The sequence below is a fragment of the Saccostrea cucullata genome, unplaced genomic scaffold (assembly GCF_032062105.1).
Source record: "Saccostrea cucullata isolate Sc308-1 unplaced genomic scaffold, CSIRO_AGI_Scuc_v1 ctg4383, whole genome shotgun sequence".
NCBI lineage: Eukaryota > Metazoa > Mollusca > Bivalvia > Ostreida > Ostreidae > Saccostrea > Saccostrea cuccullata.
In genome coordinates, this window is record NW_026931396.1 from 1 (window position 1) to 22066 (window position 22066).

Sequence of the window (22066 nt, forward strand, 5' to 3'; positions counted from 1 at the left end):
CAAAGGAAAAAAAACAAACTTGAATTTACAAGTTACCTGAGGATGCTTCCATATAAATACGATCAATTATGGCTCTGCTATTCTTGAGAAAAAGATTTTTAAAGAATTTTCCTATATATTACTATGTGAAACTTTGGTTGGCCATTGTGGCCCCCCCCCCTACCCCGGGGGTCATGATTTGAACAAATTTGAATCCACACTACCTGAGGATGCTTCCATATAAATATGATCAATTATGGCTTAATTTGTTATTCTTGAGATGAAGATTTTTAAAGAATTTTCCTATATATTTCTATGTAAAACTTTGGTTGGCCATTGTGGCCCCGCCCTACCCCGGGGGTCATGATTTGAACAAATTTGAATCTACACTACCTGAGGATGCTTCCATATAAATATGATCAATTATGGCTTTGTCATTCTTGGGAAGAAGATTTTTAAAAAATTTTCCTATATATTTCTATGTAAAACTTTGGTCGGCCATTTTGGCCCCGCCCTACCCCCGGGGGTCATGATTTGAACAAACTTGAATCTACACTACCTGAGGATGTTTCCCCATAAGTTTCATCTTTCCTGGCACAGTGGTTCTTGAGAAGAAGATTTTTAAAACATGCCATCAAATTTTTATTAATTCCCAATTATCTCCCCTTGAATGAGGGCGTGGCCCTTCATTTGAACAAATTTGAATCCCCTTTACCCAAGGATGCTTTGTGGAAAGTTTGGTTGAAATTGGCCCAGTGGTTCTTGAGAAGAAGTCGAAAATGTGAAAAGTTTACAGACAGACAGACAGACGGACAGACGGACGCCGGACAAAATGTGATCAGAAAAGCTCACTTGAGCCTTCGGCTCAGGTGAGCTAAAAAACTTTAAAAATCGTCTTCTTTAGAACCACTGAGCCAGGAAAGATGATACTCATGTGGAATCATCCTCAGGTAGTGTGGATTCAAATTTGTTCAAATCATGACCCCCGGGGCTAGGGTGGGCCAAAATGGCTGACCAAAGTTTTTCATAGGGATATATTGGGAAACCTTTTGAAATAATGTTTTCAAGTACTTCAAAGCCATGATTAGTTATATTTATATGAAATCATCCTCAGGTAGTGTAGATTCTAGTTTGTTCAAATCTTGACCCACTGGGGGGTTAAATTTTAAGCCCCCCCCTCGCCACCTTAGTAAACTTTTAGTTCTGATTTGATAAGTCCTTTTTCCTAGCCAATGTGCTCAGGTGAGCGCTGTGGCCCCTGGGCTTCTTGTTAATCAATATCTTCTTAATCAAGTTTATATATGATTGTCTTTACATATAGATATATTTATACATGTATCTAGCACATTTAGAAATGTGCAAAATCAAATTTATGTTAGTAAATCAATTGCCGCTTCATATTGTTATTCTTGTACATTATGATTATTGCAGCCCGGAGGACCGGGCTGCTCTATACATATAAGTTTAAGTGTTCGTGTATGGGAATTAGGGTGGGAGTAGTTATTTAGAATTAAAGGTTTTCTAAACATTGAAAAGATTGTTAATCAGAATGTTCTTTCAGTTTATAAATTACGAGATAAATATATATATTTACTTCCATAAAGTGAATCTGCAAAAATATATACGTTTTTCATACTTAATATATAAAGTTGCTTATCATATACTATCAAAAAACCGCAGGTCCCTTTTTTTAGAACATCGAATTTTACTTCTCGGATAAAAACGTACTCTGCACAGTTCGTGTTTTATATTCTAAAATTGAAAATTAATACATTTTTAAATATAGGTGATGCCTGTGTCTAACTTCAATTTATATTTTATGCAGCCAACATTTACTTGAGGAATTGATCAAGTTTAAAATGGTACCGTTTTTGAATGATTTTTATACGACTACAAGTTTTCAAAATATTTGCGACTGTCGTCTCCATCAATTAGACGCATGCCTTTTCACACATATCGAAAGCGGTTTGATGATCGAGACTTATTTTCATTGTTTACTTTATATATTTCCCGGGCGACAATTGATGGTTACATCAATGTTTTCTTGTTTGTATTTAAAGTAACCCTACTGGAAATTCTTTTCTTAGATTCTAGAAATATCTACATTTCGGGAATTTCATATAAGTCAAAATTAATTGCATTAATTAAGTAATTTCGTCGATATAAATTTGAAAAATTAAATTTTTTCTGTATAAAATAAGCGGTTATTTTTTGTAGAGGTTTTTCATTTTCATCGCCGACAACTGTATCACGGGGAAAAGACAAATGGTTCTTATATATCATTGGATGTAGCGGAATTGAAGATTCCTTGCTAAGGTGTGCGAATTCCGTGTCCACCAGCTGTAGCTATGAGACTAGAGTTATGTGTTACCAACCATTAAATAGTGAGTGTTGATATTGATTCACTCTTATTTTTTTTTCCTTCTTAATCTTTTAACCAGGGGATCGTAACATAAAGACTACAAAGACCAAACTTAGGAAGAGCTTAAGGAAAATGATGCCCATAATAAATTTGTAAAATATCACGAAATTGCAAGCAGGTGATATTACCTTTCCACACTGTAATAACGTCAAACACATTAATCAAGTTTTCAAGTTTTTCCAATAATATTTTGTCCAAATGAATGATGGGAAGAAATACCGTCTTTTTATTCCCTGTAGACGAAGTTTTTGGGGTTTATAGTTTTTAACGTGCTCGTCTGTGTGTTTGTCCACTATAAAACTTTAACTTTGCTCATAACTTTTGATTGAGAGGAACTATGTCTTTCATATTTAATATGTCCATCCCTTGTGACAAGACCTTTCAAAGGGTATAAATATTTTTTTTTTACCTTTTGATCTTGATCTAAGGAGTTTGGCCAAAATTTAAAAAAACTTACCATTGGTTATGACTTTTGAACAGTTAGGACTAGGGATTTCATATTTAATAGATGTATTTCTTGTGACAAGACCTTTCAAAGGATATAAATATTTTTTACCCTTTGACCTTGATCTTAGAGTTTGACCCACTTTTTAAAAAAAAAACTTACCCTTGGTCATCACTTTTGAACAGTTAGGACTAGGGCTTTCATATTTAACAGGTGTATTTCTTGTGACAAGGCCGCCATTTGGGTATCAACAGTTTTGACGTATTGAGTATTACATGCATTTGAGAACATTCAATCCTCGCCATAAGCTGCCATACTGGGAATCAGTGTTTCATATTATTCAGAAAAGAAACAAGCTAATTCAGAGAATTCGTGTCCCCCGCTTAGGGAAAAAGTCGGATCCCCCTGACTGAATTTGTAGAATTATTAAATGTATACATGTATACTGAAGCAAACTAGAGGTACTGTGAGCGATGAGCTCACTAAATGATACCCCCCGCCTCCCATATTGTTATAACTGGTGAAAAAGTCCATGTTTTCCTGTGGCCGGGAAACCCAAAATATGTGTCGGATCAAAAAGTAAAATAGGAGGTGCACAATGGCAATATGTAATAAAGATTCTGTGAAAATTGCATCAAATTTCATTCAGTGGTATGCGAGGAGTTGCGGATAAGAGATGGGTACCCCAAAGCGTAACAGACGGAAGGACGGACGGACAGACAGACGGACGGACGGACAGACGTACAGACGGACGGAATTAACGATTACTATATACCCTCCCGCTTTTCAAGCGGGGGGTATAATAAAATACATGTATGTCAATATGCATATAAAGATTTGATTGCTTATTCTTCATTATGTGTATAGAAGATTTCTTTATATGGAATTTTTATCACACTGTAATGATGATTTTATAACTTCATAAATTTTTCATTTCACATGCTGAATACTATCATTAAAGTAATATACGCCGTATGGATGCCGATTTGTATGTGAAACAAAATGATTAAATGATTTGAAACACATAAAGTGTAATGAAAAAATAATATTTCCACAAAATTTAACTATAAAACTCGTTGTAATAACAGAACAATAAAGCAATATCTGCAATCAAGAATTCAGTCTTTTCATGAATATTGATAAAGGAAGTGCGTAAACAGTAGGTCTAAATATAGACACGTATGTCCACGGGAAATTATAGACAACGAGGCACGTTGCATTTTGACAACGATTATTAATAAAAGGTTAATATGCGTCATAACAGAGTATAGATGGTTGATACTGATTACATTTAAAGATAAGTTATATTAATAGTAACACGCCATCCATATCAAAAGTGAGTTGTATCTCAAAGGGCTTACCTCGTTTTCTTGACGCCGTGTTTGTTTATCAATCTAAAAGTAGCGACGGCGTCACGTGGTGGATTTACTTAAAAATAGACATTATTCTCCTTGCAGGATAATATAATTATAATTTGATAACTTTATAACGAATTTTATTTAAATGGTGTAATTTATAGCATTTTCGTAACTTTTATTGGTAAACAAAATATATAAATTTCCAGCCGTATTTTAAAATGGCGCACGTTACAGCGTATATTACTTTAAGTTAAAAAAAAAGTATTTAAAAAAAAAAAAGAAAGGTTCGACCGAGATTCGATCACGGGACCTCTCACACTGGAAGCGAGAGACATAACCACTAGACCACGGAATCGCTTTACTCGGTGTGAAGTATATGCAGAAGTGAAGTCACATACATGTATATATTCATGTTTTCATGTTCGGTATTCTCAAAATTTTACACAATCCATGGTGTTTGATTTATTTAGCCTTTATTAAACAGTTCTAATAGATGTAATAAGAATATAAAGTCCGCCGAGAACCTGTTTTATACGCAATAACTCTCCTCATGCCCCTGCGCTAAAAATAGCGACATGTCATACTATAAATACTAATAAAACAAACGGGGCGGGGCACTTTGAGAGGGGCGAGAGACGTCATAGGGAGTTTTGATATAAAATTACATTGCATAAGCTTAAAATCTTCTTTAAATATCGCCCGGTAATAATAGTATTTAACACAGACAGAATGTATAAATTTACGACCTTGAACTTTGATCTTTTGACCTCAAAATCAATAGGGGTCTTCATTAGGCCACAGGGAGTTGTTATTTAAAATTTCATTGCAATAGCTCAAATGGTTCTAGAGATATCGTGTGGAAACGAAAGTGTTTTAACAGACAGAATTTGCTTATTTATGACCTTGACCTTTGACCTTTTGACCTCAAAATCAATAGGGGTCTTCTTTAGTCCACAGGGAGTTGCTATGCTAAATTTCATTGCAAAAGCTCAAAGGGTTCTCGAGATATCGTGTGGAAACGAAAGCGTTACAGACAGACAGAAAGACGGACGGACGGACGGACGGACAGACGGACGGACGGACGGACAAACCCAAATTAATATCCCCCACTTTTCAAGCGGGGGACAAAAAGTGGGGATCTGTGATGTTAATTTTTAGATATTGATAATATTGTATTAATTTTAAGCATAAATTGGGCTATTTTTTCCCTAGGACTTTCACAATATTTTTGTCCCCCGCTTGAAAAGTGGGGGATATTAATTTGGGTTTGTCCGTCTGTCCGTCCGTCCGTCTTTCTGTCTGTCTGTAACGCTTTCGTTTCCAACCGATATCTCGAGAACCCTTTGAACTTTTGCAATGAAATTTAGCATAGCAACTCACTATGGACTACAAAAGACCCCTTTTGATTTTGAGGTCAAAAGGTCAAAGGTCAAGGTCATAAATAAGCAAATTCTGTCTGTTATAACACTTTCGTTTCCACACGATATCTCGAGAACCCTTTGAGCTTTTGCAATGATATTTTACATAATAACTCCCTGTGGTCTAAGGAAGACTCCTATTGATTTTGAGGTCAAAAGGTCAAAGTTCAAGGTCGTTAATTTATACATCCTCTTTGTATGAACACTATCATTTTCGGGCGATATTTCAAGAAGATTTTGAGCTTTTGCTATGTAATATTATACCAAAACTCCCTAGGACCTCTCTCATTCCTCTCAAATTGCCCCGCCCCGTTTGTTTTATTAGTTTTTATTGTATTACATGTCGCTATTTTTAGCACAGGGACACGAGGAGAATTATTACGTATAAAACAGGTTTTCGATGGACATTATATTCTTATTACATCTATTAGAACTGTTTAATAAAGGTTAAATTAGACACCATGCATTGTGTAAAATTTTGACAATATCGAACGTGAATATATACATGTATGTCACTTCATGTTTGTATACAATTGTCGGCATGTTACAGCGGCTCCATGGTCTAGTGGTATGTCTCTCACTGAGAGACTTCCGGTTTGCTTATTGTAGTGAGCACGAAGGAATTAGGCTCCGCATAAATTGACCTTTTGTGTCAACTGTAAATAGTGAATTCTTGTCTTCTACGTTTTAGTGGGAGGCATAGTGTATATATGTTCATATTTTGTTAGTTTTTGACTTGAACATTGTAAACTATTGAACAATTAAAGAGTGTTCGAGATGCCTGCCACGTCAAGTGGCGGGCATCTTGGCGGATCCAATAATTTGAACCCATTCAAGGATCACACCCTATTACCGGCAACTGGGACGACAGATGCAACTGTGACAACAGACAGGAAAGTTTTTTATCGTCTTACTTGTTTAAGAAGCGTGCTGCAAACGTTTGATTTTGGTGGGTAAACATTTTTTGGCTAACGTGTACAACAGATGGATGATTTCTATGGCAAACACTGACGACATATATATATATATATATATCAGGGCCTTGTCATCTTAATACTTTTTCAAAAATATAGATATTACGATTCTTGTTACAAGAATTTACATTAGTTCAGTAGCTTTAATATCTTCACCGTACCATTTCCGTAGTTAATAACGTAGAATCGTTTTTGAAAGGGGGCAGCAGCCAGAGCTAGGATTTTTTTTTTTACTTACCTGAAAAAAAAGTTGATAAGCAAAAATTTTGTTGGGCCAGCCAGAGGTGTAGCTTTTTTAATAAAGAATAATATAAATTCGAATGTAGATTTTGTTCAAAGTTTTGATGGAAGATTTTTACATGTTAGATATAAAGAAAATGATGAAATTCTTGACATCATCAACATATATGCACCAAATGATACTAAAGAAAGAACAATGTTTTTTTAAAGAATTTTGAAAGTTATTCCTGTTACAAAAAGATTTTATTAACACACTTAGTGAAGATGATAGATGTGGAAAAACAAATCATAAATATGACCAGAGTTATAAAGCATTGATAGAAATAATGAACAAGTTTCATGTTATTGATATATGGAGAAAAAGAAACGAAAGAGAGCTTGTATTTTCATGGAAACGTATTATTGAAGAGAATCTTATACAAAGCAGAATTGATTATATATTGGTTTCTAACGATCTACGCATTTTTGTTAAGAATATTATGTATTCAAATACATCTTTTAGTGATCATTCAATGGTAGTTTTATACTTTAGTACTGATGTGTGTGAAAGAGGCCCTGGTGTATGGATTCATAATAATTCTTTATTGTCGGATGATATATACAAACAAAGAATAATAGAAACTAGATACGATCTCGTTGCGAGCAACGAGTGGGTCTTCCGTCCGATTCTTAATGAGATGAGATAAGATTTTGATTGATATATTCTTTTAAAATGATGATATTGTTATGAAAAACAATTTTGCTGCCATAATGTTTTAAAAACATACTGAACATTAAATAGTCATAAATTCGAATTTTGGCCCCTCTTTGTCCCTTATATGAGGGGCCACTCTTTTTTTCTTCCAATCATCTTAAAGTTCTCATGCTTTTAATAACTTTTTGTTCAACAAGTGTTCAGAGATTGCTTTTCGTTTTAGAATTATTTGCAAATGAAATATTTAGGGGCGAACACTTCTACTCCCTCATGGGGACGTTTAGCGAAAAATGTAAGGTTGCATATTGTTCAGAACATTGTTTTAAACATCTTTTGATCAATATTACTTATCAAAATGTTTCCCACTTTTGAGATACAAAGCATCAAAGATTTAGCATTCTGGCCCTTTGTGGCCCCTAATTATGTACCATACGACATAAGGTCACAATATATAGTTGTAGATTGTTAAGATAAACATTTTTTCTTTAGTAATGTATAACAAAATATTTACTGATAAAGAGTTATCGATTGAAGAGTTTTGGTCCCTATCAGCCCCTATTTGAGTGGCTAGCCCCCTTTTCTCGATTTTACCTTAAAGTTCTTAGGATATTGAACACTTTTTGTTCAACAACTATTCAGAGATTGTTTTTCGTTTTCGAGTTATTTTCAAAAGAAAGATTTAGGGGCCAACCCTTCAACTCCTTAATGGGGACGTTTAGCGAAAAATGAAAGGTTGTATATTGTTTAGAACATTATTTTGAACATCTTTTGTTCAATATTACTTATCAAAATATTTCCCACTTTTGAGATACAAAACGTCAAAGATTTAGCATTCTGGCCCTTTGTGGCCCCTAATTATGTACCATACGACATAAGGTCACAATATATAGTCGTAGATTGTTAAGATAAACATCTTTGCTTCAGTAATGTATAACAAAATATTTACTGATAAAGAGTTATCGATTGAAGACTTTTGGCCCTCTCAGCCCCTAATTTTTGCGTGGCTAGCCCCTTTTTCTTGATTTTACCTTAAAGCTCTTAGGATATTAAACACTTTTTGTTCAACAACTATTCAGATATTGTTTTTCGTTTTCGAGTTATTTGCAAAAGAAAGATTTAGGGGCCAACCCTTCAACTCCTTTATGGGGATGTTTAGCCAAAAATGAAAAGTTGTATATTGTTCAGATTATTGTTTTGAACATCTTTTGTTCAATATTACTTATCAAAATATTTTCCCCTGTCGAGTTATAAAGCGTCAAAGATTTAGCATTCTGGCCCCTTGTGGCCCCTATTTATGTATCATATGACATAAAAACCATAAGATATAGTTGTAGAGTGTTGAGATAAACGTTTTTCTTCAGTAATGTATAACAAAGTATTGACTGTTGAAAAGTTATTAAATAAAGACTTTTGGCCCCTCTCAGACCTTAATATGATGAGTCAGCACTTTTTTCTTGATATTATATCAAAGACTTTGGTATTATGCACAAATATTGTTCATTATGTTTTCACAAAATATTTTCATTTTAGAAGATATGATGCAAAAGGTCTCGAAAATTCACTCATGATTTGTGTCCTAAATTTTGACCCCTACCGAGCTTTCATACTAGGCTCTTTCGGAAAATTTGAAAACCCAGGTGCACAACTACAACATGTCCTCTACTATCACTAAAAATTTCAGCACTCTAGCTTTTGTGGTTATTGAGTTTTTGTGTCGACAAAATGGTCACTAAACATTCGATGAAAGGGCGATAACTTCTTACCGGAAGTGATTTATCAAAAACGAAAATGCCGGAATTAACTTCAGATAAAGATGCATCAACCCTGAAAATTTGAACAAAATCGAACGAGCTATCTCCGAGAAATCCTCTGCACAAAATTTGTAAAGAAAAGAAAAAAGAATAATAAAAGTGAAAAAGAAACAATAGAATAATAGAAGGATCTTCCGCTGAAGACGGAAGACCCTAATTATTGAGCAGGAAAAGTGTTGTCAGTTATATAATAATTCATTATTAGTGTGGTGGGATAATTTAAAATATAAGATAAAGAAATTTTCACAATGTTATAGTAAGACGAAAGTAAAGGAAGAGAATAGAGAATTTTATAGAATTCAAAATGCTTTACAGAGAATGTCCCAAAATATTGCAAATGGTAGTAACACTGATATAGAAAAATATGAAGCATTAAAAATGGATTTGGCAGAAGTAGAAAATGAAAAATGCAGAGGAGCTATTTTGAGGTCTAAAGCTCAATGGGCAAATGAGTCAGATAGATGCACAAAGTATTTTTCGTATTTAGAAAAGAAGAGACAAGAGTCTAATACAGTTAAAGAATTAATTGATGATGATGGGATAATTAAGAATGACACTAATTCTATTTTAAATTTACAGTATCAATTTTATTCTAATCTATATTCTTCAGTTACAATTGAAAGTGAAAGTAAGGACAAGCTTTTATCTTTTGTTGACAAAAAACTTAATGAAACAGATGTTGACATGTGTGAACAGGCTATTGACTGTGATGAAATAGATAAGGCTGTTAAAGGAATGTCAAATAACAAAAGTCCAGGTTCAGATGGGTTAACTGTTGAATTTTACAAAATGTTTTTACCACAACTCTTGTTTGTTTTATTTAAAATTTATCAAGAGATAGAGATGCAAGGACATTTGTCACATTCTATGAAGATGGGTATTATTACATTGATATACAAGAAAAAAGGTGACAAACGATGTTTAATAAATTGGAGACCAATTAGCCTACTTAATGTTGACTATAAGATAATAGCGAGAGTGATGGCCAATAGGTTAAAATTTGTATTGCCAAACATTGTATCAGAAAATCAAACTTGTTGTGTTATTGGAAAAGATATTGCTGATACGTTGATTAGTATAAGAGATATTATAGATATGGTTGAAATGGATAATTTAGAAGGAAATATAATTAAAATAGATCAAGAAAAGGCTTTTGAGAGAGTAAGTCATGTTTATTTACTTGATGTTTTGAAAGTTTTTGGATTTGGAACAATTTTTAGAAAATGGATTAGTATATTCTATACAGATATTTACAGCAGTGTAAAGAGTAATGGATTTTTAACCAAATATTTTCCGATTAAAAACTCTGTTAGACAAGGTTGTCCTATTTCTGCATTATTGTATGTATTGTCATCAGAACCTTTAAGTTGTTATATAAAAAGTAATACAAGCATTGTAGGAATTCCTATACCAATGTCTAATGAACGTGCATTGATGTTTCAACATGCTGATGACACAACTCTGGCAACATGTGAGAAGAAATCTATTTTTGAAATTTTTAAAATGTTTGATTTATATGGAAAAGCTTCTGGTACAAAAATCAACAAACAAAAATCTGAAATAATGTGTATTGGAACTGCAAAGTTATTGGAGCATGAAAAAGATTTACTATGTATTTCAGAAACAAATGTAATGAAAATTTTAGGTATATATTTTGGAAAGAATAAACAGGAATGTGAAAACCTAAATTGGAGAGACAAAGTGCAGAAAATAAAACAATTATTAAATTTTTGGAGATTAAGAGAGTTAACAATTCAAGGAAGGGCAGTAGTTATAAATACATTATTTATGTCAAAATTGTGGTTATTTTTTAAGTGTGATATCAATGCCTAAATGGGCTATAGAAAGTATTCAAAGGGAATGTACACACTTTTTGTGGAATTATGGTAAACATTTAGTCGCATACAAAACGATAATTGGAGAAAAAAGAGAAGGTGGTTTGAATGTTATTGACATATATGTTAAAATGTTGGCCTTCAGACTGAAGACTTTAGCAAAATATTTGTGCAATGAAAAAAACTTTTTATGGAAGTTAACGTGTAGATATTTTTTGTCAAAAATTTGTGGTTTGAGAGCCGGATTTGAATTATTTTTATTGAGATTTAATAAGAAAGATCTTCAGTTTCTCCCTCAGTACTATACGGAGATGATGGAAGCATGGTGTGCAATAGAAGATAGTATAGAATATAAGAAAGATAATAATGATATATATGATTATTGTTTATTTTGTAATCCACAAATTGTTACAAATAGTAAGATGTTGAAATGGGATCATTTTATAAGATCAGGTATTTCGCAAGTAAAAGACATTACTTATGAGGTTATACCTGGTTTTCTACCTATTTCTTGTATTATAGAAATTATTCAAGGGGAAAATCCTGATATAGATGTCAAAACTATCAAAGACAATTATATTTGTTTGAAATCAGTTATTCCAGATGAATGGAGAAAATATGTTTGTGAAACTGAATATACAAGAAATAATTTTGTACCTGATTTTTGTATCAAATTCAAAGATCAAAAAATATTGTATTCAATTCCTGTACTGTACGGATATTTTATATATTACTTATTGCAAAGCTTTTTTTACATCCAGTTTCAGACCAATTCTGGTGTAATAAATTTCAAATGGTTAATCAAAATGACATAAAACAAAGATGGTTGATTTTATGGGAACCATTTAAACCGCCAGATATTATAGAAATAGACTTTAAAGTCTTTCATAATATTATCTTTACGAATGAAAAACTATTTAAAATCGGGAAGATCGAATCTAAGGTTTGTGCTGTTTGTGAATCAGGTACTGAGGACATGTTTCACCTATTTTTAGAATGTAAAGAACTACAAGATTTTAAGAAGAATTTTGTTATATATCATCTAGAATCGTTCTTGAAAGACTGTGAAAATAGTGTATATAATACCTTGAATTTTGAAAATATTTTTCTAAACGGTTTTTCAATGAAACTCAAACATGTCAATATTTTCTTTCTGAATTTTTTTCTTTCAATGTGTAGAATTTCCATTTACAAAAGAAGACAAACTTATTGATGTTACGAAATTGTGCAAATGTATGTTGAGACATTATATTTCATATTATTTTCATTATTTGTGCATTGATGAAAACAGAAAACATATATTTTGTAAAAAGTTTTTGAACAGAAATCATATTGTGAAAGAAATTGAAGGCATACTTTTATTTATTTTTTAAACAAACTTATGTGATTTTTATTGCCCTGTTTTTAATATTGTTGTAACTTAATTGTTATAAGTGTAAGCAAATGAAGATGAATATATCAATAAAAGAGAAAAAAATGTCTCTCACTTCAGATGTGAGAGGGCCCGGGATCGAATCTCGGACGATTCATATTTTTTTTTCGATATACTTTTCTTTTTTTTTTTTTTTTTTACTAAACGATAATATTCAGCTTGTGAAATGAAAAATTTATGAGGTCTGCGTTGTACAAACTCATAATATCATCATTACAGTGTGATAAATATTCCATATAAAAAAGAATCTTCTACACACATAATAAAGAATAATCCATCAAACCTTTATATCCATATTGGCATATTTTATTTGCTTACATGGTATTTATACATTTGTATACATTTAATAATTCTACAAGTTCAGTAAAGGAGATCCGAACCCCCGACCCCCCCCCCCTCCCCTCCGACCCCGAACTGCGCATGGTTTACTTTTCCCTAAGCGGGGGACACAAATTCTCTGAATTAGCTTGTTGATATATATACTTAGTATATATATTTTTCAAAATGTGACAATAGAAATCATGACAGTTAATTTAATTTATAAATTATGACCAGTATAAAACAATTCATTACACAAATTAAGTCTGTATGCATGCTGCATGTAAAGAAAATGAATAAAAATTAACAATACTATAAATACTTCAAAAGAGAAAAAATGAACATTTTCGTCTAAGAAACCTTCCGCCACAAAATAAACTTCCTCACTCAATGTTTTCATTATGGAATTTTATTCATGGACTTTTCATCGAATGTAGTTTAATTAGCATTATAGAATCCAAGATTATAGTAAGAATTAAACATAATGTAGATTTCTTTTCAAGCAGAGGTCAAGACAAAAATCTGCTCAAAAGGAGTGAAACTCTTTGTTTTCTTAAAGATTTTTGACAAAGTTTGTTTGTTTCATCTGGCTTAGACTTAAGACCGTAACTAGGAGCATTCTAGAAGCGTGCTATGATTTGATAATCTAAGCAAATTTTAAGTGGTCGGTAGAAGTGACTTAAGTATGTCTTAGGTATAATACATGCATACACATATTTTTAAATCTCGACTTTAAAACATTCCTTTATTTATACATGTATTTAAGATGACACGAATCACTATAAGGAAAGTGCGAATCGAAAATCAACTTGATTTGGATCACTGCCATACTTTCGATGGGTCATTCGAAATTTCTGTCTGCACATTCAGACAAAAAATGTAATGAATAAATGTAATTAATATACGTATCTTGAACATAATAAAACTTTCAATTCTAATAAAATTTCTTTTTGTTATATTCAAAGATTATCATCTTTTTTTCATTTCCTTCTCCTAAACATCCATAGCACGCGTTTTTTCACGCGTCTGATGGTCATTTTATGATTTATCATTCACTGAAATAGACCGTGGACATAGTTTAGAATAAAATTTTTTATGTTTTGTTTAATCTTTATCAAACGTTAGCAATCAAATTTGACCACACGGTCTTCTTTATACCTTGAAAATTACTACCCTAGTTTTCGAGAAATATTTTTTCAGAACGGTCCTACAGACTATTTATGCCCCCGTAAGTACATGCACGACTTACTTGTGACATATTTTTAAAAAAATTCATTTAACATTTTTAGAGTTAATTCGGGAATTGTCCCTAGTATAACACAAAATTGCATCGATATCTACTGCTCTGTGCCGTTCAACAGCGTCATCATTTTGTCGATTTCAATGAGGACTACATATCTTCTCAAACTAATTTCTTTTCAACGAAGCAAAATATTAAGCCATAATTTAGAATATGAACCAATGTAACTGCTCTTTATTTAGTAATTATTTTCGTTTTGCTGTATTTTACAGAGAATACGACCAGAGACATAATAATGTTTATCAAGTGTGCTATACCCAATTACCATTTGACCTACTCCGCGTTCCGATTTTTGCAGTTTTTAATTCTGGATAGATTAGAAATAAATCATGATAATGTTAAAATTTTCAATACAAATTACCATTCGGAGCTCTTCCGGTGGCTCGTACCTCGCACACTAACCTCTGACGTCAAAGGTTTCCTGCCATTTAGCTGAGTTAGTCATGTGATCTTATTTGAATTTCATTCAAATATTAAACTTTTGTAATCCTACTTACTTTGTGACACGCCCAATACAGTGTTTCTGCTTTCAAATACTACTAGCTTATGGCTGTATTTAAATGAGGAATTAACCTTTTCGACGAACTTTAAGCAGAGCGAAATACGAAATGAGTGACAAGACAGTTTCCGGCGAAGAAATGTGTCGACTTGATGCGTATTACTCCACCTATCTATCACAACCAAGGTTTGGATGGAGCGTAGCGGAGTAAGCCGAGGATTGTCGATTGACAAATCACTTGAATTTATTGTTAAAATATTTCTACCAAATTTGGATAGTATATGGCGTTAGATAAAAAAAGATATGATGCGAACTTTTAGAACAACCAGCATATAATATATAATGAATATATAGGTTAAAATTTTAAAAATCTTCTAAAGAACCACTGGTTCAGAAAAGCTGAAACTTATGTTGAAGCATCCTGGGGTAGTGTAGATTCTAATTTGTTCAAATCATGACCCAAAGGGGTAGGGCAGGGCTATTATAGGGAATCCAAGTTTTATATTGAAATATATCGGATAAAAGTTTTAAAATCTTCTCAAGAACCACTGAGCCAGAAAGCTAAAACTTATGTGGAAGCATTTTGAGGGTAGTGTAGATTTTCAATTGTTAAAATCATGACTGACCCCCGGGGTTTGGCGGGGCTACAATTAGGAATCAAAGTTTTAGATTAAAATAGGAAAATTGTTTAAAAATCTTCGCAGGAACGACTGGGCCAGAAAAGCTGAAACCTATGTGAAAGCATCCTTGGGTAGTGCAGATTCTAAATTTTCATATCATGAACCCCGGTGGTAGGGCGGGGCCACAATAGGGAATCCAAGTTTTACATTGAAATATATAGGTTAAAATTTTAAAATTTTCTTTTCAGGAACAACTTGGCAAGAAAAGCTGAAACTCATGTGAAAGCATCCTTGTGATAATGTATATTCTAAAATGTTCAAATCATGACCCCTGAGGGTAAGACAGGGCCGCAATATATAGGAAATAGAGAGGAAACCCAAGTTTTACATTGAAATATATAGGACAAATGCTTCAAAATCTTCTTCTCAGGATTTACCGGACCAGAAACTTATTGAAAGCATCCTGGTGTAGTGTAAATTTTATATTGTCCAAATTATGATATGTCGGGTAGGGTGGTGTCACAGTAGGTATTACAAAATGGATTATCTGGTAAAGAACAGCATGGTCAATGCTACTCTCAGGTGAGCGTTGTGGCCCATTGGCCTCTTGTTGTTTTATATAATCCTTATACTTATTCAAATATATGCAAGACTGAAATTTTCGTGAGCAGACAGTCTCGTGTAATTACGTGAAAATAAAGTTCTGGCGAATAAAAAGAGTATATGTAAACTAAATGACCTCTCACAAGCCCCCAGACAGAGTTTGCATGTATGATGAAATGCTCTTATTTTTAAATTTATTTAAACTGACTGTTTTGCCTTGTGTCAGGTGAAGACACCACCACTTCACCAGTACCTGTGGAGGAAAAGTGTCGCCTAGCCCCGAATGTGGATGTAGGTGCAGTCACCCCAGGGGAAGTGGAGGGCATCAAGTTTGGAGACACTTATACCAGTCGTTATGAATATACCAACTGGAAGAGCATGCGAGTCCAGTAAGAAAGGATCCCCCGTTTTAAGATTTAGTCTCCACGCATGTTCAAGTCAAATTTTGCAGTTTTATATACATACATGTACTTGGATTTAATCAAGGGCACCGCAAAGCAGAGCATCCCCTCACTAAGAGCATATCTATAAATCAAGGCAGTATTTGCCAATGATCACAATACAAATTACACCACTTCTCTTTTCAACAATGACAAACCAACTCACACACACACACACCCACACACACACACATTCATCCCTTTCAAATTCGTTGTGAGGGAATAAAATTGTAAACTTTACCTACTAAAACTGATGTGAACTTTACAGGTTTACAATGTCAATTGAGTTTAAGACCACCAGCAGTGGAGGAGTTATAATGTACGCTGTTGGCTGGAGAAAGATAGACTTTTTTGCCCTCACTTTGAAGGAAGGACGTCTTGTCTTTTCTTTTGACTGTGGTTCAGGGGCATTGAATCTTGAAACAGACCAAACCTATAATGATGGTAAATGGCACACAGTAGACTTTGGTAGAGTCGACAAATGGGGCAAAATTTCAGTGGATGGAGAAACTCCAAAGGAAGGCATATCCCCTGGTGGTACGAAGGCACTGAATGTTAGAAGACCGTACTTTTTGGGGGGTATCACTCCACAGCTTCAGGGACATGACAAAATAAAGGGACATCTACAGGTGTGTATAACTAACTTACATACTCAAAATTAATTACAAGTGTCAAAAATGGTAAATTTTACAAGTGCAGAATAATATATTTTTGTTAGGTCAATTTTTTAAGATTGAGGAAAAAATTTGATTTGGAGGGATTTGCTTTTGTGGTTAAATATGTGTAAAGTACGAGTAGTTATGTTTATGAATTTTTGGCTATCTGTGTTTTTCTATTGTTGTGCGTTAACATTTGAATATGTTCACCTTCTTCTCCGAAACCACTTAATTTCAACCACTTTTGGTCAATAGCAACTTAATTGAAGGTAAGTAATTCATGGTCTACCCCCTCTTACTCATGGGTTTCTTGTTAGATTTCATGGTGGACATGAATTCATAGGGTATCTTTATACTTCACAAATAATGAAATCCTCAGCCCTTTTGAATAAAATTAGTGATTTTACCATTGTTTATTTAATATGGTACATCTTTTATGTAGAAAGTGCTTACATTGCTAGTGGGAGTTAGTTTTCTGATGTTTATTGTTTGGGTGAAGTGAATCACGGGGGCCGGTAACATACTGTATTTGATTTTACGTAATCACTATACGTATACAAAAAGAGAAAGGGAAACAACGTCAGCCCGAATTTACACAGGATCGATCTCGGAAATGACTCATGTTTTCAATAAATACCTTGCAGTTAGTGAAATAACATCTGGGATCATTCAGCAATAGTCACTCTTTAATAAAAATTAATATCATCGCAGTCATTTAAGAATCGTGTAAGTCGTGTTTTGCAGATCCGATATTCTGTCATGCAAGTGATGTAGTTTAAGTCGTCCACTAAATTCGCTTAACATTGCATCTAAGATTTAACGCCAGATGTGATTGGTCAATCGTGCTTTTCTAGAACAGATCTGACCAATCACGCTCCGCCTTTTACCAATCATGGGTTTTTCCAAAATGTCGTCTGTTGTAGGCTCGGGCCCTATTGTGAACGAAAAAAGCTACCGTATTTGTTCAAATCGGAGATGTCGTACCTTTTAATTGCAATTAACAAAAAAAGACGATTTTCTTGACCGCTGGATCTTTACTTTGTGTTTTCCATCTCCGGAAAGACTTCAAAACTGGAGAAAATGTGCAGATTTTACCTCGTTTTAGTGGACGTCTTAAAGTACATCCACTCGAACAACTGAATATCGAGTTAGTATTACCCAACTTAAACGCTATATAAATGAATGAGGTTTCTGTTTTATTAAAGAATATTTATTGTAGTATGATTCTAGTAATAATTTGATTGGCTACATTGTTTTTTCTATGAAATACGAAATATTTCCGAGATAGACCCTGTGTAAATTCGGGCTGACGTTGTTTCCCTTTCTCTTTTTAATGTATACGCATAGTGATTTCGTAAAATCAAATACAGTATGTTACCGGCCCCTGTGGTGTGGCACGATAAAGATCCCTCCCTGCTCAAAGGCCGTAAGTGCCAAGCATAGGCCTAAATTTGCAGCCCTTCACCGGCAATGGGGACGTCTCCATATCAGTGAAATATTCTGGAGAGGGACGTTAAACAGTATACAATCAATCAATCAATCAATCAAAACTCTCTACTTGTGTTCCTTAGGGTGTTTTAGGCAGTTTTGATGGATGTATCCGCAACATGAAGATTAATGAGAACAGCTTTGGAGAACCTGTGCGGGAACAGAAAGTCAGTCAATGTGTAGCTAACCTAGAGCAAGGAACCTTTTTCAATGACCAGGGAGGATACATCACTTTGTGTAAGTCTCAACTAAGATTTAATTGGATACTAAAGGAGGAAAAACATTTTTAAAGTTTTTTTTAAAGATTTTAACATCATTTACATTGTATAAGAAAACACTTCTTCTTGTGTGTAGTTACCTGCATATACCAACATTTTCTTTTATAGTTGACGACTATGAAGTGGGTCTTGATTTTGCATTTAATCTGGATATCAGACCCAAAAATCTAAGTGGTGTCATCTTGGCAGTGCACGGTTCAAGTAAAAGTGATGACTTTATTCTCTTACAGCTAGTGGATGGAAAGGTACAACCAAAATAAAATACCTGATGATGATATCTTCATCTCATCACTGTCAGGTCATTGTCTGACGATGATATCTTCATCTCATTACTTTCAGATCAGTCTGTGTCTGATGATGAAAACTCTTCTCATTACTTTCAGATCAGTGTCTGATTTTGATATCTTCATCTCATTACTTTCAGATCATTGTCTGATTTGAAAACTCATCTCATCACTTTCAGAACATTGTCTGATGATGATATCTTCATCTCATTACTTTCAGATCAGTGTCTGATGATGATATCTTCATCTCATTACTTTCAGATCAGTGTCTGATGATGATATCTTCATCTCATCACTGTCAGATCAGTGTCTGATGATGATATCTTCATTTCATTACCTTCAGAATAGTGTCTGATGATGATTTTTTCATCACATCATCCTTATTTTCTATTTTTGCCCCAATATCTGAGTAGCATATCTTCGTACATAATTTTGATTAAGTAAATATCATCATATCAGTGTTAAATGAGGCCTCCATTCAATACTTTTACTTTTAGGTCATTGCCACGGCTGACAATGGTTTGGGGGAGGTAACTACTACATACGTCCCCCGCTCGGAGAACGCTCTGTGTGATGGAGAGTGGCATAAAATCAGTGGTAAGTAAAATCTGTCAGTAAGTAAAGCCAAACTTAATTAGTAAAGCTGAAGTTTACACACAATCATTTTTTATGTACGTTTTTTAAGTGGATTTATTTTTTTTAGCTCACCTGAGCCGAAGGCTCAAGTGAGCTTTTCTGATCACATTTTGTCCGTCGTCCGTCCGTCCGTCCGTCTGTCTGTCCGTCTGTAAACTTTTCACATTTTCGACTTCTTCTCAAGAACCACTGGGCCAATTTTGACCAAACTTGGTACAAAGCATCCTTGGGTAAAGGGAAATTTAAATTGTTAAAATAAAGGGCCATGTTCCCTCACAAGGGGAGATAATCAAGAAAAGACAAAAAAAGGTGGGGTCATTAAAAATCTTCTTCTCAAGAACCACTGGGCCAGAAAAGCTGAAACTTATATGGAAGTATCCTGGTATAGTGTAGATTCTAAATTGTTCAAATCATGACCCCAAGGGGAAGGGCTGGGCCACAATGGGGAATCAAAGTTTTACATAGAAATATATAGGAAAAATCTTTGAAAATCTTCTTCTCAAGAACCACTGAGCCACAAAAGCTGAAACTAATGTGGAAGCATCCTGGGGTAGTGTAGGTTCTAAATTGTTCAAATCATGACCCCCGGGGGAAGGGCAGGGCCACAATGGGGAATCAAAGTTTTACATAGAAATATATAGGAAAAATCTTTGAAAATCTTCTTCTCAAGAAGGATTCTGGAGTAATGTAGATTTCAAAATGTCTAAATTATGATCAGTGGGGTAGGGTGGGGATTCATTATGTATTACAAGGAGGAAATCTGGTAAAGAACAGAATGGTCAAAGCTTCTCAGGTGAGCGATGTGAGCGATGTGGCCCATGGGCCTCTTGTTGTTACTAAGTGAACAAGGCTAAGAATCTCCTGTTGCTGACTGTGGATGGAATGAATGCTCCTACTGGAACCGGGCCAAGAGGATCTTTAGAAATTCATACTCGTGACCCATTATACATCGGCGGAGTTCCAGGTACCTTCACTTGGCATTTATCTGGGTTATTTATATTTAACAAACTGATACTGTTTGAACACAGAGCTGGTCAGGACCTCAGTATAACTAAATGTTACCATGTTTGATTCTTATTCTTCGATTAAGAATGGAAAACAGTGAAAGAATAGAAAAGAAGAATAGAATGATACCATTATAATAATAAACCAATTTCGTGGGAATTTTTATTTCATGGTGGTTTTATTTTTTCAGATTTTAACCGGCGTAGTATTTTGGTCGACAGAAATTTTTCTGGATGTATGCGTAACTTTGAGATCAGACGTGGTAAAGATGATTCGTACCAACCCAAATACTTTGCAGGAGCCAAGGCTATAACTGGGAATATAACACTCAACAAGTGTCCTTTAAACTGAACTCAAAAAACTGTATCAATTAACAGGTGTCAGTTAAATTGAACTCAAAACCAATCTCATTGTATAAGCAATAATTTTAAGACAATGGGATTTCTTACAAATTAAGAGGGTAATTCTAACTGAAATTCTAGATCAGTTTATAGCCTTCAAAAATGTGAAAAAAGTATTTGCTAGAAAAGTTCTCATCTTATAAAATTAATTATTTGATCCATATTTAGATAAAGGATATAGTTTCCTGTTCATTGTACAATAAAACATGAACATCACCTGTACATGCATGTATTATGTACATGTATCATGATCTTGCATATACATATATTAGTATAAATAAAATTTTATTTAAAACAAGATGTGTTTGTGAAACACTATGCGCCCGGCAGCAACAAAGTACGGAGAAAGCTATTTTTAGCATTACGGTCACAGTCAAGGTCACAAGGTCATTAACCTTGGTGTCATTTGGAAGATTGATTAGTTGGAGTTTGCATACCAAATATGAAGTCTATATCTTTCATGGTTCAAATGTTATGGCGAAGGTTAAAGTTTGCAGTAAAAAAGCTATTTTTAGCATATAGCCCAAAGTCAAGGTCACAAGGTCATTGACCTTGGTGTCATTTGAAAGAGCTTCATTTGTGGAGTATGCGTACCAAATATGAAGTCTCTACCGTTCAAAGTTCAAAAGTTATGGTGAAGGTTAAAGTTCGGGACAAACAAACAAACAGACAGACAGACAGACGGACAGACAGACAGACAGACAGGACAAAAACAATATACGCCCTGGATCTATCGATCCGGGCGCATAAAAATGTTTTGCTTAATTGTCTAAATGTATGAACTCATTTAAACAATGATTTCTAAATAATTTACCCATATTTTATGATAAACAAGAAAACTTTATTTCTAGCGATCTTTTTTTAAAAACTTTTCAAATAAAAGTTTAAATTTTGCTGAACAAAAGAATTGACAGTACAATCTTGTTATTA

The 22066-nt window shown here is 33.9% G+C and overlaps 1 protein-coding gene across 1 annotated transcript; it reads left to right on the plus strand.

Moving 5' to 3' along the window:
- Nucleotides 1–2196: 2196 nt before the first annotated feature.
- Nucleotides 2197–21397, plus strand: LOC134232515 (laminin subunit alpha-4-like; the record flags this gene model as incomplete). The annotated part of the gene is made up of 8 exons (XM_062714492.1): nt 2197–2363; nt 16175–16337; nt 16657–17017; nt 18616–18769; nt 18919–19055; nt 19592–19691; nt 20572–20694; nt 20926–21397. Coding segments are annotated over 8 exons (1366 nt in total), but the record flags the coding sequence as incomplete, so codon positions are not given.
- Between the last annotated feature and the right edge of the window lie 669 nt (nt 21398–22066).